This window comes from Eulemur rufifrons, chromosome 8 (genome assembly GCF_041146395.1).
Source record: "Eulemur rufifrons isolate Redbay chromosome 8, OSU_ERuf_1, whole genome shotgun sequence".
Taxonomy (NCBI): Eukaryota; Metazoa; Chordata; class Mammalia; order Primates; family Lemuridae; genus Eulemur; species Eulemur rufifrons.
In genome coordinates, this window is record NC_090990.1 from 107,254,516 (window position 1) to 107,279,470 (window position 24,955).

General features: G+C 38.4%; 1 protein-coding gene across 3 annotated transcripts in view; it reads left to right on the top strand.

Annotated features, from left to right (window-relative positions):
• Positions 1-310: 310 nt before the first annotated feature.
• Positions 311-24,955, top strand: part of WARS2 (tryptophanyl tRNA synthetase 2, mitochondrial) — an 86,824-nt gene continuing 62,179 nt past the window's right edge. For all 3 annotated transcript variants that reach the window (XM_069478897.1, XM_069478898.1, XM_069478899.1), the window contains exon 1: positions 311-400. In XM_069478897.1, the coding sequence (XP_069334998.1) occupies positions 311-400 (90 nt within the window). The remainder of the gene's footprint in view (positions 401-24,955) is intronic.

Here is a 24,955-nt window from a genome sequence, read left to right on the forward strand (position 1 = left end):
TAAGAGTTGCCTCTGGATAGCTAGGATCAGAAAGGCCACTTATTTTACTTTCTTCCCAATCTAAACTGTTGCTACAAGTGTGCCCGAAAGGGATTCCACACCAACAAAGCCTACGCAAAGATGAGGAACCCAAGGAAAACACTAAAGCCAAGGCCCACCCAGTTCCTGTCCCACCTGCGCCGCAAAAACACTTCCCCTCAGCTACTGCGCCCGGAGGATATGGGCATGCGCAGCAACAAGGAGGGGCGGGGCTGAGACTGGCTCTCTGAGCTGACGTCATCCAAGACAAGACGGCTCCGCCCTCCTTAAGATGGCGCTGCACTCAACGCGGAAGGCGCGTGGGTGCTGGCGCTTCATCCGGGCACTTCATAAAGGACACGAAGCTGCTCCCGCTCTGCAGGTAACCGAGGCCGGCCCTTCTCACGCCAGCTTTCCATCCCGCGAGGTCTTTCTCACCCTCCCTCCCTCCACTTATTTCTCCCTTCCCGCTTCCTCAGGACCAGCCATTTCTCGTGTAAGGTCGACTCGACTCACCTATCACTGCCCTCCTACTCAGAACGTGGCGACGTTGCAAGAATACGTGATGACGTAGCGCTTCCCTGGTGGAAGGAGCGCGCCGCCTCCTGACCTCGTGGCCGCCGCCTCTCCCCCCAGTAGCGCTGCGCCGCCGCCGTTGCTGGGCAACGCGGAAAGCCAACAGCTGGTGTCACGTTTTCAGAGCCCCCAGTCATTCTGGGGCTGCTCTCTTTCTCAAGGTCCCATTTCTCTCTTTACCCCTCTTTCCCTAACATCAAGCCAACGGGCCAGCGGAGAAATTAGAGAAGACGTCTTGTTAGTAATTGGGCAGTTTAGGTCGGTGCAGCCGCTTGACGTCCTCCCTCTGGCAGTGTGGTACTTGACCAAGTGTCCGTGCATCTTCCATTCTAGTTCCTCTTCGTTGCCCCGAGTTTGTCCCGTTATCTAGCAGGCTCTGTGAAAGAATGACAAGAAGCTGCCAAAGTGCGCCGTCCAGTCCTGCGCTTGACAGCACTGCTGTTACTGTGGTGTACTGAGAGCCAGACGCGGCCTTCGTCCCGTCACTTTTTGGAGTTTTACCCTCATGGCAAAAATGGGGAGGCGGAATACCCTTTTACTTATTGACACATTTACCAAACGTCTTCCAAATGCAATCTCAGTGTTAAACACTTTGATGTTCCTTATCTATGGAGATACTTTCTGGGAGCTAGAGAGAAAGGAGATTCTGTGATTACTAGATAATTTCCTGGCGTCTTTGCGTATTCTTTGTCATAATGAGTAGGTGCGAGGATGTCATATTGTATCTGGTGTATTGGAAGCAGCCCTAGACTGAAAGTTACTAAACCAGAGGTCAAGGGCTTTGATTGTCACTTGCAAGCTGTGTGACATGACAAGTCACAGTCTCTGGGCTTATTTTCTTTTAGCAAATTGAGTGGAGGAAGAGTTGAATGGATTGACATGTTAATGTTCCTTCAAGCTTTGTAAAATCTATGGCGCCATGATTATGAAGCCAAAGTAAAGCCAATGAGAGTAATTATGAAAACCAAGATTTAATTTCAACTTATTTTTCTGATCTCATAAATTTTCTGAACTTCTGCATTCTTTATTGATGTGAGCCTCACAAGATTCTTGTACAGAACATAATATGACAGAAAGCTCTTTGACAATAAACAACTATTTAAATGTTATTTTACATTTCAGCAGCAATGTTAGGTAAGAATTGATTCAAAGTCAGACAAATCCATCAAATATTTCTCTCCTTTAAGTTTGAGGGTTTGATTCTGCAAAACCAGAATTAGTTGATTATTTATAGTTAATAGCATATTGAAACCTATACTATCAAAGTAAATAAGCCTTAGACCCAAACTCCCCCTCATTCCAGACTAAAGGATTGAGAATGTCATGAGAATAGAGAATCAAAGAGAAAAGAAAAACAAACTAGAGCCCACTAATGACTGCCCAGGGAAGTTTGGGACACTAAATCATTATAAATGCTAAAGAAAAAATTTCTTAAACCTCTACTATTATTTCAGTGACATTTACGAATAGGGTTGTTCTTAAAGTGAATTGTTAATCTGCATTGTTCAAGATGTAGAATTTCCAGGGCAGATTAATGTTTCCAAACCTTTTATTTAGCTTTGATTAGAGTAAGAATTAAATGTATTTTTTAAAGCATAAATCCTCAGAGAATTTCAGTCATTAAACATGATTTGAAAGACTAAAGCAGTCTTTTGAAAGACTAATTGAGAAAAGATACAAAATTGCATTTAGAGTGTCATTACAATATTATGCTTACATATAAATATTTGTGTAAATATATACACAGAAAAAAAGACTGGAAGGATACAACCATTTTTAACTTTTGTTTTGGTTGGGCCTTCCTAAATAATGGGTTAAAAGTGATTTAAGTTTTCTTTAAGCATTCTGTGTTTTTCATATGTTCCAAATTGAAGATATATTCCTTTTATAACCAGAAAAAAGTTTTGAAAGCATAAATCTCCATACAAATCTGTAGTCATTAATAGTGTTTGAGAAAGATACTTGTCCCACAGTGCCGTTATTAAAATGGCCTTAGAAAAGGACTACTAAAAATTTATGGCCACTTTTCCTGTATGTATCTTCTTTTTCTCTTGAAAAGCTTTCTTTGAAGTCTAAGGGATTTTGTGAACAGATGCAGAAATATGTGAAGGAAGAATTGGATTCTTAAACCAGATGCATTAGACATTTTTATGATATCTCATAACCTTTGTAGAAAACAAAAATTATTTTGCAAGAGTATAGTATAATAGAAAGAAGTGTATATTTATCATATGAATGGTTCTATCAAAAACCAAGAAATAGCCAAGTTACTTTTTATTAGTTTTGGCTGTGCATTTAATCCCTGAGGTGAGAAGCCGAAGTGGATGAGCTATAGCAGTGCTTTTATTAGAAACTGTAACTGATAGAGTATTGTGATTCCTAAGTTATTTTAATGTTTTGGGGATTTGTTGTTGTTGTTAAACAAAATCTGGGGTAAAAAGCTTGGCATTGGGGATCTTTAGTTATCTCAAATTCAGGCTTTTTGCCCCTCAAGGCTAGATGTAAACTCGAGTTTAAAACAAAAAAGAGAAGTAGGAATAACTGCATGTAGTGCCATACTTGTTATGGGATGTCTACAATTTATATGAAAATGGTTTATTTTGCCAGGTGTTGCCTGACCGAAAACTGTTGAAATCTGACGAGATGAGAGTAGTCACAGAGTCAGAGGAATGAAGATCTGACATGTTATGTTTAAATGCTCAAGGAATTAGGAAAATTTAAGCCTGTCATCATTGCCCAAACACAGAATCCATACTTCTTTAAGCACTAACTCACGATTGTATTAGGCAAAGAGTGAAATATTGATGGTTAGTAGATTTTTGCACAAATATTTATAATCATTTAGTTGAAGTATAAAGTAGGCACATTTTATTGTGGTTGAACAACATGCTTCATTATTCGTGATGCCCAGCCTGGGTTTGGCCAATATTAACATAGCGTTCCTGTTGTCAATGATCACTAAATGTAGTCATTAGATGAAGGAATCATGCCTCCAAAAAATAGATGTGGCTTTAAATTTTTTATCTTGTATTTAGTTCTCACAACAAGGCTTTTTAAAAAAAATTGTTTAAAAGTAATTTTAGATTTACAAAGTCACAAAATTAGTACAGAGAATTTCTGTATACCTTTCACTAAGCTTTGTCTATAATAATCATAATTATCAAAACCAGGAAATTAACATTGATACAATACTAGGAATTTAGCTACAGACCTAATTCAAATTTTACCAGTTTTTTCACTAGCCCTTTTCCTGGTCTAGGATCAAATCCAGGATCCACATTGCATTTAATTGTCATGTCTCCTCTAATCTATGACATTTCTTCAATCTTTCATGACCTTTCTACTTTTGAAAAGTAGTGGTGAGTTATTTTGTACAATGTCTCACAATTTAGGTTTGTCTGAGGCTTTCTCATGATTAAGCTGAGGTTATGGATTTTGGCAAGAATATCAGAGAAGAGGTGCTATTCATAACAAGGCCAAGGCATGTATTAGCACCTTATTTCAAACATGAGTTAAGTAACTTGCCCAATGTCACACAGTTCTTTAACGGTGGAATTAGGATGGTAAAGTTTACTGTGGGCACTTCGTTCTATATTTTGCAGTTAGTATTTGTTATTTGTAGGTTTCTGTGATCTTAATGACATTAAATTGGGGTAGTATTCCCTGTGACTTTTAGCTTTTCTCTGCCACACATTGTACATGCAACATAAGCTAATCAGTGTGGAAAGTGTTCAGAAGTTGCTATAGCTATCTGGGAATTTTGCTAGTTGATGACTGTCAGTTTGGTCAGGCTACTTCATCTCTTTGTGCTTTTGTTCAATGGTAAATAAGGGTGTTTTTTTGGATCCACTCTAAAGCTCCTTTTAATGTTAATCAGTCAGTGAATCTGTTTGTTTAAAATGCTCTTTAGGTTGGTTGCTCTTGTGAACTGACTTAGTGTATTATAAATGATAATATTGCAGTTCTTTGAAAAATATCTTTGAGCTGCTAATGAAAACTACTGATAGATAGAAATTGCTGAAAATATAGAGGTGGAATAGTAGATAAATGCTGAGGATTTATGCTAGCAACTATTGTGGCAGCCACAGCCTGGAAACATGAAAGACAGTGATGCTGCTGACCCCAAATTCTTTCTCAATGTATCTTTTGCATGACTGCAAGTTATCGAGATGTCTACAGAAGCTTATACAAACATATATGTGTGTGTGTATATATATATATAAAAGCATATATAAACATATTTAATCTATATTAGACATATATATTTAAACATAGAAAAGGAGCTAACAGCTAGTATCTGCTATATGCTAAAGCCTTATGCTATGTGCTGTACATACTTTATCTTATTTACTTCATATAACAAGCTTGTTAATATTATTCTATCCATTTTATAAAAGAGGAAACAAAGGCTCAGAGAGATAAGGTAATTTTCCTAAGTTACAGAACTAGTAAATAGCAGTGACAAGATTCAAATAGCAGTAACCAGTATTGCCTGTGCTTTTCCCGCTTGCCCAGTGTAGTTTCTTATCAAATGAAACCTTACGTGAATCCTACTTAGATAACACAGATAAAAGCAGAGCTTTTCTGATTTAAGAAGCAGAGGAGTATCTTCAGCCCCGCTTGCTTGGTTGCCTGCTCCTCCCTTACCTCCCTCCACACCACCCAGTGGCCCCCTGAGATGGTGCCACACAATCTTGAATTTCTTCAGATATAGTTTGAAAAATACTGCAGCTTCCTTAAATATCCAATTGAATTTACTGATCAGAACTGCATATGATGGGTGGATTATTTTTGAGGAGCTGCAGCTCTAAATGAGTGGTTTGAGAGTGTTTACTTTGATATGTATGTATTATACAACTAAAATACATCTATTTATCTTAAGCTACATGAGCAAGCACATGAGGTAATAGCAGTCAAACAACTTTCTTTTTCTTTCCTTCCTTCTTTCTTTTTCACAGCTTATTTCTGCATAGTATGCTGATCTTTGTGCACAAAGATGGTGCTATGGATTAACCTCAGTCACTCTTGTAACTAAATTAATCTGGCCTCTAGCCTCGTCACAAAGCACACTTACACCAGTTCTGCTTTTGATTCTATTCTACAACCAGCACTCAGGAGTTCAGGAGTTTCTCTTCTATAGACTATGACATGAGGCCTACATCTTGCTCCTAAATTTCCGCAGGAGAAATTTACTTATTTAGAGTAGAAGCTGCTCTGCCACAGTGTGAGATACTAGATGCAAAGAGGTAATTTATAGGCACAGAGATGATACACTGACCCCAGCTTGACTTAATTTAACTCTGCTCAGGCATTTACAATTTCTCTCTAAATCATTTCTTAACAATACTGGGGATATCTTTTATCCCCAGGCAGGGGCTTCATAAGCTCCCTGCTTACTGAGTGAAGCAAGGTCATATCTAGGTCTTTGCACTGTCCCATCCCTTGAGTTCTATTGTACCTCTAATCATTTACCAAAATTCATCTATCGCTTTCTTTTTTATTGGCATGTATTCTTTCTTGAGCTACCCTTCCATTTCTAATTGATCCTACTTCTGCTTAGCTAAGGGACTGCCTCTTTGACTGTACCTTTGCTTCCAAAAAGCAGAGTGGAATCTGATTTCTAAGCCATGGATATTCTCACAACTTCCACTTCTACATCTCTTGCTCTTTTTGTCAGAACACCAACCAGCATGTGGGCATGTCAGTTTCTCCTTCACATTCCTGTCCTCATGTTTTGACTGTGACTCATGACAGTGTCAGGCATATCTACTGAGGATGGAGCCTTGAATGACCTTAGTTAGATTGCTTGTTGTCCCATTTTCTTGTAATGATAGTTGTAGATTTTTCAGTAAAGTAGTTGAAAGTATAAAATAAAATAACAAATCTCACCTTGTAAAATATTTTGAAGTGGAATCTATTCTCTTCATTAATAATATCCTATTCTAAAATAACACTTTGTAGTTTCCAAAATGCTTTACATATTCTCCTTTAATCTTGAGGACAACATACAAAGTTTCACTATTTAGCTATCAAAAATTTTTACTCACTGGTTAAACTTTTATTGTGCCTTTCCCCCGCCTTTTTTTTTTTTTAACCAGTTTTGAAATGATGATGAATCTAAGTATCAGTGTTCTTTCTAGTTTTATTTCAGTGGCTATTATCCTATTTGTACTAATATTAATTTAATATTTAATTCATTTAGGGCCCTGGTCTGATAGGACTATGATAATTTCAGTTATTACTAAACATAATGATAATGGGAGTGTGTGTTAATAATGGCAAACATTCATTGGATGCTTATCATGTGCCAAGCATGGTTTTAAGCATTTAATATTGATTAGCTCATTTAATCTTCACAACTCAATGAGGTAGGTCCAATTAGCTCCATTTTATAGATGAGGATGCTAGAAGGCTAAGTAACTCACCCAAGGTCACATAGCTAGCAAGTGTCACAGCCAAGATGTAAACCCAGCTAGCCTGATTCTCTGTGCACTAACTATGGTACATTCAGAAACAAATTACATGTTAATTTGCTGTAACTGCCTTGCAACTTTTAAATCTGTTCCATGAAAGCCACTTATATATCTTACCATGGTGACATGCAGAGTAGAAATTATAAATCATCCTTTGTTGTTGCTGTTCTTACAGTCTTGTTTGGCTTGATAAATTATGAGAAGGGAGCAAAGCTGTCTTGTAAATTTATCTCCATGTCTCTATTTGGCTACTGTCACTAGGATTACCTTGTATAAAATAAGGGCTTTTAACACATGAGTCCCAAGGTACATGTAGGAAGTACTGTTTATACACATTCTATAGCCAAAAGGTCAACCTGCACAGAGCCCTGCAGGCAGAGGGGAGGTGGTGAGTGCTAAAGCTGATGGATGACCAGGGGACCACTATCTAGGGTCTAGTTGGGATTTATGGCTAGAGTACTTTCTTCAAGAAGTAGCAGAAGTGCAAAGCAGGAAGGTGGGAGAAATGAAAGGAATTAGTGTTGGCCATTACTGCAGGGGAAAAGGAAGAGTTTTATTCTGAAGGACTGTCATTTGAAGGAGTTCTTAAAAGAGGTCTGTAGTTTGGTAATTATAGAGTATTAAGTGGAATTATTACCCATTACTACATTAATTAGGATACTGATGAAGCATTAAAATTAAGCAATATTGAACAGAGCTGATTTTATACACCAAAGGGCTTCTCATGAACTTTTCCTTATTCTCTTCATGAACAGAGACTTTGTGTGGATCATTCTACTTTGTATTCATTCAGCCCCACTGTTTACCTGCTGTGCTACTTTGGACCCCTTTTGGGAAGCAGGAGAATGTAATAGTGAAGGGAGATGGAGCTGTTTACTCAAATCCCTGATTTGGATTCCTGTCCTCCCATGGGGAAAGAGGTCTAAGCAGCTAGTTCATAAATTTGCTAGAAAAGAGAAAAGGGGTCTCTTGGGCTAGAGGTAAGTGTGCAGTATGAAGGTGTAGTCCCAAGGGAGATGTTAAGGACCAGACTAAGTGGAACCCTTGCCAGTTCTGGGGACAGAGCCAGGTTGACCTCCCTCCATGGATATTAGTTTATATACCCATCCTGATTATAGAGAAAAATCTCCTTCTGCAGGCAACTTTGGCTTCTCCAATGGCTGGCAATTTTCCAGCCACCCTCATGCCACTAAACTGTGAAATATCCAGACTCAGTAACTTAGAGAAGCAAGTTTATAGAGGTTAAACATTCACATGAATATTATACTTGTCATCCTATGGTGGACTGGCTGTTCCTTAGGAGGAAGTGTGGTAAAGTGGAAGGTGCATGACTATTTGGATCAGTCAGGCCTCGCTCTACCACATATTAACTGTGTGATGCCAGGCAAGTTATTTGACCTCACTAAAGCTCAGTTTTCTCATCTGCGAAGTGTTAATAATAATGCCCACGTTGTAGGAATTTTATGTGGATTTGAGATTCTGCCATATGTATGAAGTCACTTGACCAGTACACAGCACCTGATGGGTCTTCTCTGCTTGATAATGACTATTTCTTTAGTAATACATAATTCTGCTTAGCAGATTTTCTCCCCTCTACCCTTATCAATCAATCTTAATAGGATTCCCCTCATCTCTACACTATTCTTCCTCTCCCTCTACCTCCACAAAAAATCAGTCTGACCAGATTAATCTTCCCAAAGCAGAGCTCTAATTATGTTTTTCCCTTGCTCAGAAAACTTTGGGGGCTTCTCATAAAGTCCAGACTCCCTGTAGCCCAACATTCAAGACCTTCTACAGTCTGGATCCAAAATACCTCTTTAGGCCATTGCTATCTCATATGGATCCTTTGCTCTGGAGTTCATAAAATTTTCAAGTTTAGTCAGAGCTGTTCCCTTTTACTTCTTTATTAATGCCATTACCTCTTCTTGTAAAGGCCTTCCTATCTTCATCTGTCTATATTACATCATTCTTTAAAAACAAAACAAATGTGTAAAGCTTTTTGCATGTCAATCATACCTTAATAAAGTGGTTTAAAACAAACAGCAACATGCCTGATACTTGAATGATGGAGGAAAAAAAAAAAAGAAAAAAAGAAAAAAAGAAACAGCAACAGTAAAACTTGGATTTAGGTTCCAGAAAACTTTGTTCTGAAGCTAGAAATGATTGCTCCTATTTTGAAATTTTATAGGACTTTGTACCTTTCTTATAGAAATGAATACATCCTTCCCGTCTGTGTTTATAGGCATTTGCCTTAAGACAGATAGAAGAGCACGTCCTTTTTCATTTAGCCCTTTTGTGCAGGCTTCAGCAGGAAGTGGTTCAGCGTACCTTATGGCATAGGTTCAGCCATAGGCTACCACTCAGTGGGCAGACCTCACCAGGAGGTATATTCCTGGAGGCCACTACCAGTCATGAAAGACAGGAAGCATTCTTCCTGTTGATCCTTGGCTATGATAATGAGTTATTACTTAAATTTTTGGTGTAATAACTCCCCTCACAGAAGGAGCTCAGTAAGTATTTAATGAGTGAATGAATTCAGTGAACAACAAAATCAATGATATAACACATGAAAGAGTGCATAGCATTGTCATCAGGAAGATTGTTAAATTTAAACCATTTTTGTTTATTTTTATGTATTTAAATACAAAGTGTTTGCTGCAGTTAATGAGTGATCTTATTATTGCCCACAGTACCCAGATGTTTAGAAGTGATTAAAAGATAATACCAATTTTATTTCAATTATTTTCCAAGTAGGCTATGGATTTCCAACTTATTCTGGAACTGACTTTTATTGCCACTCTAGCACTAATTTTAGTTTTCACAGGTATGGCTAAATATACTGGGGTTTGCTACCTCTTTATATTATACTGAAGTTTGCTACCTATAAAGAAGAATTTATATTTTCTTCTTTTAAAGTAGCTAGTAGCATTTTGATGCTGGTCAGGGAAGCTTTATTGCCATACTTGCTTACTAATTTGTCATTTACATGTTTAATAAAACCTAAATCAATCTAGCATAATTATAGAACTGTCATGGAATATTATGTCTGTTAGAGAAAAGGGGTTTGATTGCAGCATCTTCCTGATAAATCTATGTCTTAGTCTATTTGGGTTGCTATAACAAAATAGAATAGACTGGGTAGCTTAAACAACAGACCTTTATTTCTTATGGTTTTGGAGGCTGGGACATCCAGGATCAAGGTGCTAGCAGATTCAGTGTCGGTGTGGGCCTCCTTTCTGGTTCACAGATGGCCGTCTTCTGTCTCACTGTAAACTTACATGGTGGAAGGGGTGAGAAAATTCTTTGGGATCTCTTTATCAGGGCACTAATCTCATCCTTAGTGGAACCCTCATGACCTAATCACCTCTCAAATGCCTCACCTGCTAATATCATTATATTCGGAATTAGGTTACAACATATGAATTTTGGGAGGACATAAACGTTGTCTATTATAGTCTGTGACTACAGTGGCCAGATATCTTATAAAATCCAGAACCAATTATGCCCATAAATTTTTTAAATATCTTGGAAATTCCAACATTTTAGCATCCACATGATATCTCCCACACTGTTTTTCACATTCTAAAATTCACATTTTAGAGCAGAAATTCTTTAGCAGACCACATATCCTTAGTTTTGACTGGGAATATATTAATATGTCTGTGACTCAAATAGAGGTATAGCTTGTATAGCTTGTCCTCTAGTCTTATTTTTCTGTCTAAATAGCAGACTTTTTGATCAGGCTTCCATGATTCCTGTCTTCTTGAAAATCGAATGCCCACCTTTAGACTAACTGTATGGATATGGGGTCAGCCAGCTTCCATTCGGACCATAAGTTAGAAGGAATGGGGAACAAGAGGGGAGTGGCTTTTCAAAAAGGAGCAACAAAGCCATGGCCACTGATGGGATTGCTGTCAGCTGACTACCACTTAAATTTGTGTCTTCTACAGAGAGATCATCAAAAAAAAAAGCATGTAAAGTAGGGGAAAATTTTTTTTTCTAAATCAAGTCTTTTTAAATCTCTGTATGTTTAACCTCAAACCCTGGGGGAGAGGCCAGAGTTGAGGAATCCAAAATGGAGACAGAAATGGGAGAAGAGTCATTAGAGTGTAGATCTAAGAATTCCAAGGGAGTAGAGAATTTTCAAAGAAGAAGAAATGAAGAGCAAAATAGTGGTGTATGGTAAGGTATGGACTAAAAATTATCCATTGGAGTTTATAATTGGTATACCATTAATAATACTAGCAACAACAGCTTTAGAACAGTTATTAGTATTGACAATTAAAGTGAGATAAGAGGTAAGAAAGTGATTATTGCCCTTTTGCACATCCTGACTGAGAAGGAAGTGTTGGAGAGGGTGAAGGGAGGTATAAAGAACAGCCTCATCAAGCACAGTTTTTGGAGGTGAGATCTTTTAGGATGGAAGAAACTTGAGCATGATCATAAGAGCCATTAAAAATAGAGAGGTTGAGGATACAGGAGAGAGAGAAAAAAATAGAAGAAATGCAATCCAGATGAAATGATTGAACACTAAGAGAGACAAATCAATTCTGAGACTGGGAGAAAGGTAGAGATGGGTGTGGGTCTAGATGAGTTTGCTGAGAATGGCATGGGAAATAGAGGAACTCCAAAACCTGTTGGGCTTAATTCTCTCAGAGGGCTTCAGTGCTAAGGAAATGATATAGATTAGTGGGTTAATGTATGGGCTCTAAAGTCAGACTCTCTGCATTCTAATCAAAGTTCTTCCACTTGATAACTGGGTGTCCTTGAGCAAGTTACTGAACCTCTCTGTACCTCATTTTTTTCATCTGTATGATGAAGAAGAACAGAGTTAAAAGCTTGAACTCTATAGCCAGACTGCCAGGGTTTGGAGCCTAGTAGGCTCTACCACTTACTAGCAGCATGACCTCATGAAGTCACTTAACTTTTCTGTGCATTAATTATTCCATCTGTAAAACAGAGACAATAATAATATCTACCTCAGGGGGCTACTGTGAGGATTAAATGAGTTAATGTTGTAACTGTCTAGAACAGTACCAGGCACGTTGTAAATATTATATAAGTTTTTTAAAAGGGTTTGATAAGCAGTGTTAAGAGCCTAATTGAAATTATAAACCATAAATTAGATTTTTAAAGAAGATTCTGTATTATTTTGAGACTTTTTGTCCAAACCCCTCAGCTAGTAAGGTGTATAAGTGAAGAGTGAGCTCCCTCCCCTTGATCCAGGATTGGAGTTTTGCTTGGCTGTTGGGACACATGGCAAGGGGACCTGAGGTTGTTCTGCAGGGCATAGTCCAAGTGTTTGGCCTTGAGATCAATCACTTTACCCAGGCTGGGTAAAGAAGAAAAGAGGTCAGATAGGGATTGCTGCATAAGGAAAAAATGGAAAAATCAGAGGCTATGATTTCTAAATGAGCTTAAAGAGTGTAGTGGGAATGAAAGGATGAAAGAGTTGAAAGGTAGAAGCTTGTAGACTGAGTAGAATATATTGACATTTATGATTTTAAAAATGGAGTAATTCTGTGTGATGACAAGTTCTAAGGTATGATGTGGGAATAAATGGTTCAAGTTGACGTGATCAAACAAATGTATGGAATGCTAGTGTATTGTATGGGTAGTCCACCTGATAATTGAACTGTCTTGGATAATGGAATTTGGGGTAGAAAGCAAACGAGCTTCCTAATCCTTTAATCAGTTTAGAAGAGTATTCAAGAGGTGGGAAAATAACAAAGGACTGAATAAGTAGAAACATCTACTCTTCTCCCATTTATATAGTCATGTAGAATATTTTGGACCATTTGTACCCACTGTCTCCTGAACTATTAAAAGACCCTGTACACTGAAGTATTATTTGGCTGTGTCACTTGTTCTTTATCTCTTGTTCATTACTGAGCACTTGCTATATGGTAAATATTGGAAATAGAGTAGTGAAATAAACAGGCAAAAATGCTACATTCCAGTAGAAGAGACAAATGATAAATAAGTAATTAAAATATACAGTGTGTTAGATGATCGTAAGTGATAATGGAGAAAAAACAAAGCAGGGACAGGAGATGGGGACTGCTGAGGGGCATTATAGTTTTAAATTGGGTAGTCAGCAAAGGTCTCCAAGAAGGTGACTTTCAACAAAAGACCTGAGGTGGTGAGTACATGTACAAGGTGGATACCCAGGGGGAAAGCATGTCAAGAAGAGGAAAGAAGAATGAATGTTTGGAGACCAGCAAGGAGGCCAATGTGGCTGAAGGAGAGTGAGCATTTTCTTTACTTAACAAATACCATATAGCACTTACTATGTGTTGGATGCTTTTCTAAATACTTGCAAGTATTAACTCATTTCATTCTAAGAACAATTCTATAAGACATTTCAGATGAGCATCTATAAAACAGATGTTAACTAACTTGTCCATGAGTAACAAAATGTACATAGCTAACAAGGGTGGAGAGCCAGTGCCCTAACTTTGGGTTGGTTTTGCATTATGCTGCCCATTATAGTAATAGGATATGAACTTAAATGGATAATAGGAGGGTGGAAGTGGGGAGGTCAATTGTATAGAACCTTAGAAGCAATTGTAAAAACTTTGTCTTTTACTGGGATTGAGTTGGGAAGTCATTGGAATGACTTTGTGTGGAGGAATGACGTGATGTGACAAGTTTTAAAGCCTCACTCTGGCTTATATGTTAAAAACAGAATATAGGCTGGGCATGGTGTCTCATGCCTGTAATCCTAGTGCTTTGGGAGGCTGAGGCTGGAAGATCACTTGAGGCCAGGAGTCCAAGACCAGCCTGAGCATGAGTGAGACCCTGTCTCTGCAAAAAAATAGAAAAAATTAGCCAGGCGTGGTGGTGAGCCCCTGTAGTCCCAGCTACTTAGAAGGCTGAGGTGGGAAGATTGTTTGAGCCCCAGAGTTTGAGGCTGCTTTGAGCTGTGATGATGCCATGCACTGTAGCCCCAGCAACAGAGCAAGACCCTGTCTCACAAAAAAAAAAAAAAAGAAAAGAAAAGAAAAAGAATATAGAGAAGTGAGAGTAGAAGTAAGGAGACCACCTGGGAGGCTAGTACAAGATCCAAGCAAGAGATGATGGTAGCTTGGACTAGGGTGAGTGATCAGATTCTAGATATTTATGTTAAAGGCAGTAGAGCCACCAAGATTTTCTGACTAATTAAATGAAAGAAAGAAAAGAGTCAGCAATGATTCCAAGATTTCTGGGCGAAGGAACTGGAAGAATGAATTTGCCATTTATTGAGATGGTAAAGACTGCAACAGGAACAAGACTTTGGGGAGAATCCAGAGTTGAGTTTTAGACATGTTGAGTTTAGATGCTTGGTGAACATCTATTAATAACTAAGTGGAGATGTCAGGTAGGAAGTCAGATATATGAGACCAAAGCTCAGGAGAGAGGTAAGGATGGAGATATACATTTAGGAGTCCTCTGTATAGACTGTGCTTAAAGCCTTGAGATTGGGTGTGATTATCTAGGCAGGAGGTTTAGAAAGAGAATAGAAGAGGTTCAGATATTGAGCCTGTGAACATTCCAACATTAAGAGGCTAGGATGATGAGAAAAACCAGACAAGATAGTATGATCCAGATAGGTGTAAGAAAAAGTAGGAGGTAGTGACATCCTAGAAGCCAAGTTAGGAAAATGTTTTATAGATAAACACGTACATGTTTATGCGCACACACACACAAGCACTTGCTCATACATATACCCACACACCTGCATATCCCATATGAAGACAGAATGATCAAGAGTACCAGCTATTTTTCTTCACTGATTACCATAGTATCTACTTACAGGCAAATTTAATTGGGAAGCCAAACAATTATTTTTTATTTTAATAGATTTAGGGGGTACAAGTTGAATTCTGTTACATGTATCTATTGTATAGTGGTGAAATCTGGGTTTTTGGTGTATCCATCACCTGAATGGGAAACCAAGTTTTTAAATAAGATAGCTTGACGGGTATGGAATCAGAGCAAGGGAGTTCATTGAATCACCTCATTGGCTAGGCCTGCCCACACAGGTAATCAAGCTATAATAACCCAAAGATCCGTCTCCAGTATGGGGCATACCTGCTTCTTGGGCAACATGTTGCTGGCCCATGTCACAGCACCATTTCTCTTGGATAGTTTTTTTTTTTTTTTTTTGAGACAGAGTCTCACTCTGTTGCCCGGGCTAGAGTGCTGTGGCGTCAGGCTAGCTCACAACAACCTCAAAGTCCTGGGCTTAAGCAATCCTTCTGCCTCAGCCTCCCGAGCAGCTGGGACTACAGGCTTCTATTTTTAGTAGAGACTGGGTCTCACTCTTGCTCAGGCCGGTCTCGAACTCCTGACCTCAAGAGATCCGACCCCCTGGGCCTCCCAGAGTGCTAGGATTACAGGCGTGAGCCACTGTGCCCAGCCTTGGATAGTTCTTTAAAACACAAGGCCCAGTTTTCCCAGTAGAGCTTCTTTTTCTAAGCTTCTGCCCTTCAATGGGACATGTTGTTTCTTTAGATATGTTAATGTGCCTAATCTTGTTTCTATTAAATCTTGTCCTCAGAGTTCTTATACTTTTAAAGGAGGGAGAGGGTCACTATTTCCTTTGATTAAAATGTGTACCTTGAAAAATGTGTATATGCGTTCTCAAAACTATGTGTGCAATTTCACAAATCCATAAACTCAAGTTAGAACTCCTACTTCAAGTTGAACAATCTCTGTTTTATGGAATGACTCGAAGGTAAACTTATTTCTCCCTTTGAAATATTGGTCCCTCCTCCTCATTGTTGCCTCCACTACCATTTACAAACTGCAAAGCTGGTCTTATGACCTACACCATAGGAGTTTTTTGTGAATAATGAGGTATTTCTGGCACTTCAGTAAGTAAAACCTCTTGTCTGGAGAGTGAGGCAGACCCTCATACCATATTCCTTCCTGTACGAAGATATTTATAGTGAAGTTCTAGTATATGCTTACACAGTAACACAAATGTGTAAGGCTCGTGCTAGCCAATTCTGAAATTCAGGCTTTAGCGAGGGTGTGAGAATCTTTCTATACGGTGACACTGGCTAAACATTTAGGAATACACACACACATATATTTGGTTAAAGGTTCAAAGGAAATAGAGGAAGAATAAAAATATTTGCCTGAAGAGGGAGAAAAAAGCTTTCTAGAATATTAAGAGTAACACTTATCTGAACTTCACAGAAAGTGTCATGAAAGTGTCAGTGATTAGAACTGCTCAGATATTTGACTGTCATTTTCAATCAGAAGATCGATTTGAACCAGATTACCACATCCATGGTTTAGTTTTGAAGAGACGGGTTGAGGGGGTGGGGGAGCCAATTATTTGTCTCTTTGTTCAAAGGCATTTTTTTTGTATTGTAGCTCCCTGAAAAGCTAGTAGAGGAGCCAGCCTTTCACACCCATTAATGTTAGCCCTGAAACAGTTGAATTTGATCTCTTCCATTTGCCATCTGGATACAGTAGAGAAAAAGCTATTCTGCACCGGGTTGCTGGACACCATCCAGAAAATAATATGTCAGGGCATCAAAGGCTTGAGGCACTTGGTCCAGTCTGTCTAACGATCACAGGCAGGGTCTGCTCTCCAGTTTTGTAGTATGTTTTATTCTTGCAGTGACAATATATATCCCAGTAAAACAGATCACAAGGATTACTGCCAACTTGTCAAAGCTGGGATTTTTCCATCACAGACTTCAAAAAAGGATGATATTTTAATTGGGCAAAGCTTGATTTCCAAAATTGAGGAAGCTCTATCTTTCCTCATCCCAGTTGATCCACTTTCTTATAGAGAGCACCTACTACAAGGAGGATTTTAATTCATAGATTGTTTCATTCCACATCCAAGTCCCAAATTTAAAATCTCCTTAATATTGACCTCCTTTAAAATTGTGTTCATTATCCTCTTTGCACGTGGGCCTAGTATCTGGCCAGTTAATGACCACACTGGCAGCTTTCCAGGAATCTGACAACCACATCTCATTATTCACAACAACTGGAGCCAATTGAAGCTGGATTTTATTATTATTATTATTCTGTTATTTTAAAATGTGGCTAGGAAGCAACAGCAGTGGCATGTTCTCTAGTCTCTGAGATTGGAGAGGAAGCCTGCATAATAGGACCTGTAGTATAAGGGAGCGTATGGCTTCATTTTAAAGTAGCTGGAGGCCATCTAGTCTCCGATAAAGCTGGCCTTGGCTTGAGTCTTTGCAGGGTATACTTAGGAATGAATTTCTAACTTCTGCAGTAGGTAAAATTGTAGGGAATTGCTGTTTTGTCTCTTACCTAAGGATGGGATGGCAAGAAGAGCTGCCCAACCCTAACGATGAAAATTACTTTTCTTGAGGACAGGAATGGTCCCCAAGCTTCCTTGGGCAACTCCCATTTCTCCCAACGGCCTTACCTAGGAAGCTGAAGAAGCCCTTGCTGGGTTCTGGCTGGTTACTATCTTGTTCAGGTTATTTGCTAGGCCCACAGTTATTATTTATTCTGTTCCAAACTGGTAATATCATCACTCCCATCTTCTCATCATTCAGGGACTTTACTCCAGAATCTTACTGTTCTTCTTTTCTTCCTTTAGATCTCCTGGTATTGAGAAAACAAGTAGTTCTCCTAATTAAGAAAACAAACAGATCTCCTCCAAACCATAAATCAAACAAAGCTCTGTTGATGGTTCTTTGCAGTACTATCCCTGCCAAGCTTTGTGCATACTCAGTCTCTTATTTGGCCACTTTCAGACCAGCCTATCCGTTTCTGTAGGTTGGTGACTTGCTTTTCGTCTAGTGCTTACCTACTCTCAGATCCCCTCTCTGGCTTAAAAAATAAGGAAAGACCGTTATTACTAGAATACCCTTCCTGGCCCCTAAATTTCTTAACCCCTCTGTGCCTAAGTCACCTTATCTGTGAAATATGAATAATAATAGTGCCTGTGTTCTGGCTTTGTTGTGATAGTTAAGTAATGTGTGTGAAGAAGAGGGCATGGCAGTACTCCATACTGTGTATGTTTGCTGTTGCTGTTCTTATTTGTTATACTTTAGAATAAATAGATTTACTTAGTTTTACCTCAACCAAGTATTTAACATCTTATGCCCTTTATTATTTATTGTAAATGAGAAGATTTTGAGTTCTGCTGAAAGAATTTTGGGGATTAGCAAGCAAGAAAGATGGGAGCAAAGGAGATCCTCAAAGTCACATTATTATCTTGCTGGCTTTGAAGTAGTCACAGGAGCATAGTGTGTTGGAAACGGCCAATAGGCTTAATTCTTTACTAGAAAGTGAACTCCAGTGGAAAAAGATCGAAGATTTGATCTTTTTTTTCGCTATTGTCTTACTGGTATTTAGAACAGTGCCTGGCCTCTCGAGATGTTGACCTTCTCATCTTCAGTCATCTCCTTGATCTCAGTTCAGTCCCTCACAAACTCCCATGATTGAAAAAAAAAAAAAAAGACATTTATCTTTTACCTTTATGCTGCTTTAAAAAAAAAAATTACTACCATTATCTGTCTGGATCCCTTCCTAGTTTTAAAGAATCCCCTTCCTGTGTGAGCTTTGGTGTGAGGCAAGACCCCATTCTGCTACTATGGAAGCCAGATGAGGGGTATCTTTCCTTTCTCTGCCCTCAGATAGAAATGAAGAAGGAAAGGCACATGGCCTGGGCTCAAGCAATAGGACTTCCCTGCCCAGGAAGCTAAGAGAGGAAGGTGTGGAAGATGAAGTTCATGGTAGCAGTGGTCTAGTCCCCAGCACTAGAGAGTAGCCATGGCAGCATCCTGACTGTGATGTGTCTGCTACACCTGGCCTTTTCTGCTTTGGTTAGGCAAAGTCAGTTTGTTGCTTACAATAAAAACTTCTGAATGGTATAATGGCTTCAACTCTGGATTTTGTCTTCACTAGCCATAGCATAACTTCACCAATGTTACCTTTTAGCATTCCAGTCTCTAGACCCCACCTGCTGACCTCTAGCTCACTTAGTCAGGGACTCACACTCCAACTCTGTTTCAACTTCAGCATGTACCCTAATCTATTGAACTGACTCCTTACTCATGATCCATCACCCCATCCTCATGATCAGTCATTAAAGTCACTCCCTTGCAAATACTTTCAATCCGTTTGCATCTCTCCCTCTGTTGTGTACATTCAGCAAAACCCAACTTACTCTTCACTTTCTTCTCACTTATACACAAGCAGTCAGCCAAAGATGGCTTCAGAATATTACATATTACAATTAGCTAACTGCTGTAACTGTAAATTTTAGACCAAAATTTTGAAATGAGTATTTACAATTGCCTGGCAACTATTTTTCTCTAGTAAGTTGGTTTGCCTCACTCTCTGATGCTCTGTGATATTTCTACTATTGAAACTGTCCTTACCTCCCTAACAGATAATGTTCTCACTTATACTTCATTGAGAAAATAGAACGAGACACGAGCCCCCATGTTTGTTTTAGCATCCATGCCTGTGTTCTCTGTCATTGCAAGTCATAATGGAAGACATGTTCCTGCTCCTCACATTGGTTGATCGATCGTTCTGTGATCTAGATTCCCTCTCTACTGATCATCTTAAGGATTTAACACCCATTACCTTCTCTCTCTTTCCTCTTGCATCATAAATGTCTACCTTTCTTCTGGTTAATTTTCATCACCACATAAACTATTCTGATATTTCCCAGTTAAAAAAACATTTCTTGGTGCTAAAACTCCTTTTAACAGCTTCCCTACTTCTCTGCCACCTTTCATGGTAAACCTTTCTAAAAATTTGTCAGAGTTGGATATGTAAGGAGCTTAGAAGTCTCCACTCCATCCTAACAACAACTAAAAAGCTAAGCAAACTGAAAAATCAACTCTTCTGAGATCTGTCAAGAAATGAGGTCAGAGGGAAGACTTCTATCCCCACAAATTGGAAAGACAGGCATTTGGACAATTTACTGGAGTAGAAACCCATGAGCAGAAACCTCCCCAGAAACCAGTCAGTGGTGGGATGGGGAAACCCGAACTGTAATAGATAAATTGTTAGAGGCGCAGTGTGGACAACTTTAACAGTTAAAAATTCTAGTCATGAGGCACCTCCCTCACATTTTTGTGAGCTTTACCTTTACCAGGTTCCCACAGCACAGATTAGAGAAAAAGCCCCTAGTGCCTCTAGCAGAGAGACGGGGGAAAGGAGCTTTTTAATAAGAGCTGCCCTGGGGAGGAAACTATTTTACCAAAAACTAACCTAGTGGGTTTTATCAGAGCTGAACCTTCTTGGAGGAAGAGAAATACTGAACTCCAGCCTCCTCTAGCCATCCTGCCCCACCTAAGAGTGGAGGAGGGATAAAAAACTAAACTGAGAAGCACTTGTGAATTTCACAGTTCAGGGGGCACAGACTCACTGAATAACTGAGACCTAGTCATAGGACTTAGAACACTTTCTGTCCACCCATACCTTACCACTATACTACTAAAGTCCTGTGTACCAAATTTCTTTTTACCTAGTGTATCATATCCACCCTTGAACAAAAAATTGCAAGGCATACTAAAACTCAAAAAACACAGTTTAGAGACTAAACAAGCATCAGATACAGAGTCAGATATGGCAGGAATGTTAGAATTATCAGACTAGGTGTTTAAAAAAACTCTGATTAATATATTAATGATTTTAATAGAAAAAGTAGACAACACAAAAGAACAGATAGGTGATATAAGTAGAGAGAAATTTTAGGAAAGAATTTAAAAAAATGCTAGAGATCAAAAACACTGTAGCAAGTGAAGAATACCTTCACTTCATTAGTAGACTGAACATGGCTTATGAGGAAATCCCTGAGTCTGAGGATATGATAATAGAAACTTCCAAAATTGAAAAGCAAAGAGAAAAAAAGATTTTTTTAAAAAAGAAAGAATATCCAAGAACTGGGGGACAACCATAAAAGGTATAAATACATGTAATGGGAGTACTATAAGGAGAAGAAAACTAGAAAGGAACAGAATCAATACTTGAAGTGATAATGACTGAGAATTTCCCCTATATTGGTGTCAGACACCAAACAGATCCAGAAAGCTCAGAGAACACCAAGCAAGATAAATGAAAACAAAACAAAACAAAAACGAAACAACAACAAAAAAACAAAACTCCAAAAACTATACCTGGGCATATCATAGTCAAACTTCAGAAAATTAAAGATAGAAAAAGTCGTCAAAGAAGTCAGAGGTAATAAACATCTTCCCTATAGAGGAGCAAAGATAAGAATTACAACTGACTTCTCCTCAGAAACTATGCAAGCAGGAAGAAAGTGGAGTAAAGTATTTAAAGTCTAGACAGAAAAAAAAAAAAAAAATCAACCTAGAATTGTGTACCCTGTGAAATTATCCTTCAAAAGTGACGGGGAAATAAATACTTTCTCAGCCAAACAAAAATTGAGGGAATTTGTTGCTGGGAAAGCTACTTTGCAAGAAATGTTAAAAAGAAGTTCTTCTAAGAGAAGGAAAATGATATAGGTTTGAAACTTGGATCTACATAAAGAAAGGAAGAGCAGCAGAGAATGAATAAATGAAGGTAAAATGGATACTTTTATTTTTCTTATTCTTAATTGATCTAACAGGTAACAGTTTGTTCAAAATAATAGCAATAATATATTTGATTATACATATATATACTTCTTTAAGCATATGTATAAGTGAAATGGAAGCAGTGATATACAGGGGATAGGAAGACAGAATTAGGAATATTTTATTACTATTACTAGGTAGGTGCACTACCTGTGAAGTGGTTATAGCAAGGTTGCAGAATATAAGGTTAGTATACAAAAGTCAGTCACATTGCTATATTCTATCAGTGAGCAAGTAGAATTTGAAATTAAAAGCACATTGCCATTTACATTGGCACCTGCCCAATGAAATACCTAGGTATAAAAATAACAAAATATGTAGATGATCTGTATGAGGAAAACTACAAAATTATAATAGAAGATATCAAAGAAAAACTAAATGGACAAATATTCCATATTCATGGATAGGGAAACTCAGTATTTTCAAGATATCAGTTCTCCCCAACCTGATTTATAGATGCAACACAATCCCAATCAAAATCCCAGCAAGTTATCTTGTGGATATCAATGAATTGATTCTAAAATAAATATGAAGAGGCAAAAGAACCAAAATAGCTAACTCAATGGAAAGAGAAGAACAGAGTCAGAGGACTGACACTCTCAACTTTAAGACTTACTATAAAGCTACAGTAGTCAAGACAGTGTGGTATTGGTGAAAAACTAGGCAAATAGATCAATGGAACAGTACAGAGAGCCCAGAAATAGAACACACACACACACACACACACACACACAGTCAACTGATCTTTGACAAAGGAGCAAAGGCTATAGAATGGAGGAAAGAGTTTTTTCAACAAATGGTGCTCGAACAACTAGACATCTACTTGCAAAACAGGAATCTAGACAAAGACATTACACCTTTCACAAGAATTATCTCAAAATGGATCCTAATCCTAAATGTAAAATGCAAAACTATAAAACATCTAGAAGATAGCATAGGATAAAATTTAGGTGACCTTGGGTATGGCAGTGAGTTTAGATATAACACCAAAGGCATGATCTCTAAATAGAATAATTGCTAAGCTGGACTTCATTAAAATTATAAACTTCTGTTCTGCAAAAGACAATGCCAAAAGATTGAGAAGACGAACCACAGATTGAGCGAAAATATTTGCAAAAGACACATCTAATAAAGGACTGTTACCCAAAATATACAAAGAACTCTTAAAACTCAACACTATGAAAATGAACAACTGATTCAAAAATGGGCAAAAGGACTAAATGGACACCTCAACAAAGAAGATATACAGATGGCAAGTAAGCATATCAAAAGATGTTTAACATGACATCATTAGGGAATTTTAAATCAAAACAACAATGAGATACCACTCCACACCTGTTAGATGGCCTAAATCCAAAACACTAACAACACAAAATGCTGGCAAGGTTATAGAGCAACAGGAAGGCTCATTCACTAATGATGCGAATGCAAAATGGTATAGCCATTTTGGAAGACATCAATCTGACAATCATTCTCCTTGGTATTTATGCAAATCAATTGAAAACTGTACCCTACAAAAACCTGCACATGGATATTTATGGCAGCATTATTCATAATTGCCAAAACTTGGAAGCACCCAAAATGTCCTTCAGTAGGTAAATGGATAAATACACTGTGGTACCTCCAGATGATGGAATGTTATTCAGTGCTAAAGAGAAATGAGATATCAAGCCATGAAAAGACATGGAGGAAACTTAACTGCATATTACTAAGTAAAAGAAGCCAACCTGAAAAGGCTGTATACTTTATGACTCTGACTATACGACATGCTGGAAAAGGCAAAACTATGGAGATGGTAAAAGGCTTAGTGGTTGCTATAGTTTGGGGAAAGGGAGGGATGAATAGGCACAGCACACAGGATTTTTAGGGCAGTGAAACAATTCTTTATGATACTACAATGGTGGATATCTGTCATTATACATTTGACCAAACTCATAGAATATACAACTCTGAGAGTGAACCCTAATGTAAACTATGGACTTTTGAGTGATAATGATGTGTCAGCATAGATTCATTCTTTGTAACAAATGTACCATTGTGGTGGTACAGTTTGTCCATAGCTGAAGAGGCCGTGCATATATGGGAACGGAGGATATATGGGAACTCCCTGTACTTTGGATTCAAATTTCCTATGAACCTAAAACATCTCTTCATACTAAAGTTTATGAATTAAAAAAAAAAAACCTGTCAATTTCAAGCTGGTTTCTATTCCTATCTTTCTCCTCCTATTTCTTACCTACTACCTTTCTTGTCAAAGTCGTCAGTAACCTTCACATTGCCAAATCCAGTGGTCAACATTTAGTACTCATGTTGCTTTATTAGTCACTAGCATTTGACACAGTTGACCGCATCTTCCTTCCTAAAACATGTTTTTTGTGTGTTGGTTTCCAGGACACCACACGTTCCTGATTTCACTCCTTCCCTGGCTGTACTTTGTCAGTCACATATCCTGGCTCCCCCAATGCTGACCTCCATGTGTGGAAGGACCCTGGGCTCCCCCTTGGGTTCTCTGCCACCCCGTTTCCCTCAGTGGGCTCCTCTGGTTTCATGGCTTTGAATACCATGGATATGCTGATGATCTCTAAAATTACAGCTCCAGCTCTCCCATTTGTATCATGTTTGTTTCCACCTACCTTCTTAGTATTCCCATGTAGAAGGTTAGTAAGCATCTTAAACTTAACTTGTCCAAAACAGAACTTTTGATGATAATTTTCAGTGTTTTGTTCCACCACAGAAAATGGCCTCACGTACCAGTTTTACCAGTTAATACTTAGCATTCATCCTGGGTACCACCCTTTTCTTCAGCCCCACACCCCTTTCACCAGGAAGTCTTATTGAAATTCCCTTCCAAGTATTTGTCAAATCTGTTCACATCTCTCTATTTGCTTGCCAATACCCTAATCAAAGCCACTGTCATTGCTTACCTCTGCTCCTGCAATGATTTCCCTGCTTCCATTCTTGACTGCCTTCTACCCTCTCTTGATTGAGAGGCCAGAATAATCCTTGTAAAATGTAAACCTGATTACATCACTCCTTACTTTAAATCCTTGAATCAATTCCCAGTCCGAGCTCCTTGCCATAGCCTATAAGGCTTTATGTGATCTGCTCTGTCTGCTTTTCTAGCCTCATTTCCTGCCACTCTTCTCTCCCTGTGATCACTGCACACCAGGAATGCTGGTTTCCTCTCTCTTCTTGCAGTTTTGTTTTTTCCCCTTAGAATATTTTTGCCTTGGCTCTTCTTACAATTTATTCTTTTCCTTATTCCTCAGGTAAGACAATAAGGTTATTTGTTTCCTTATTCAAATG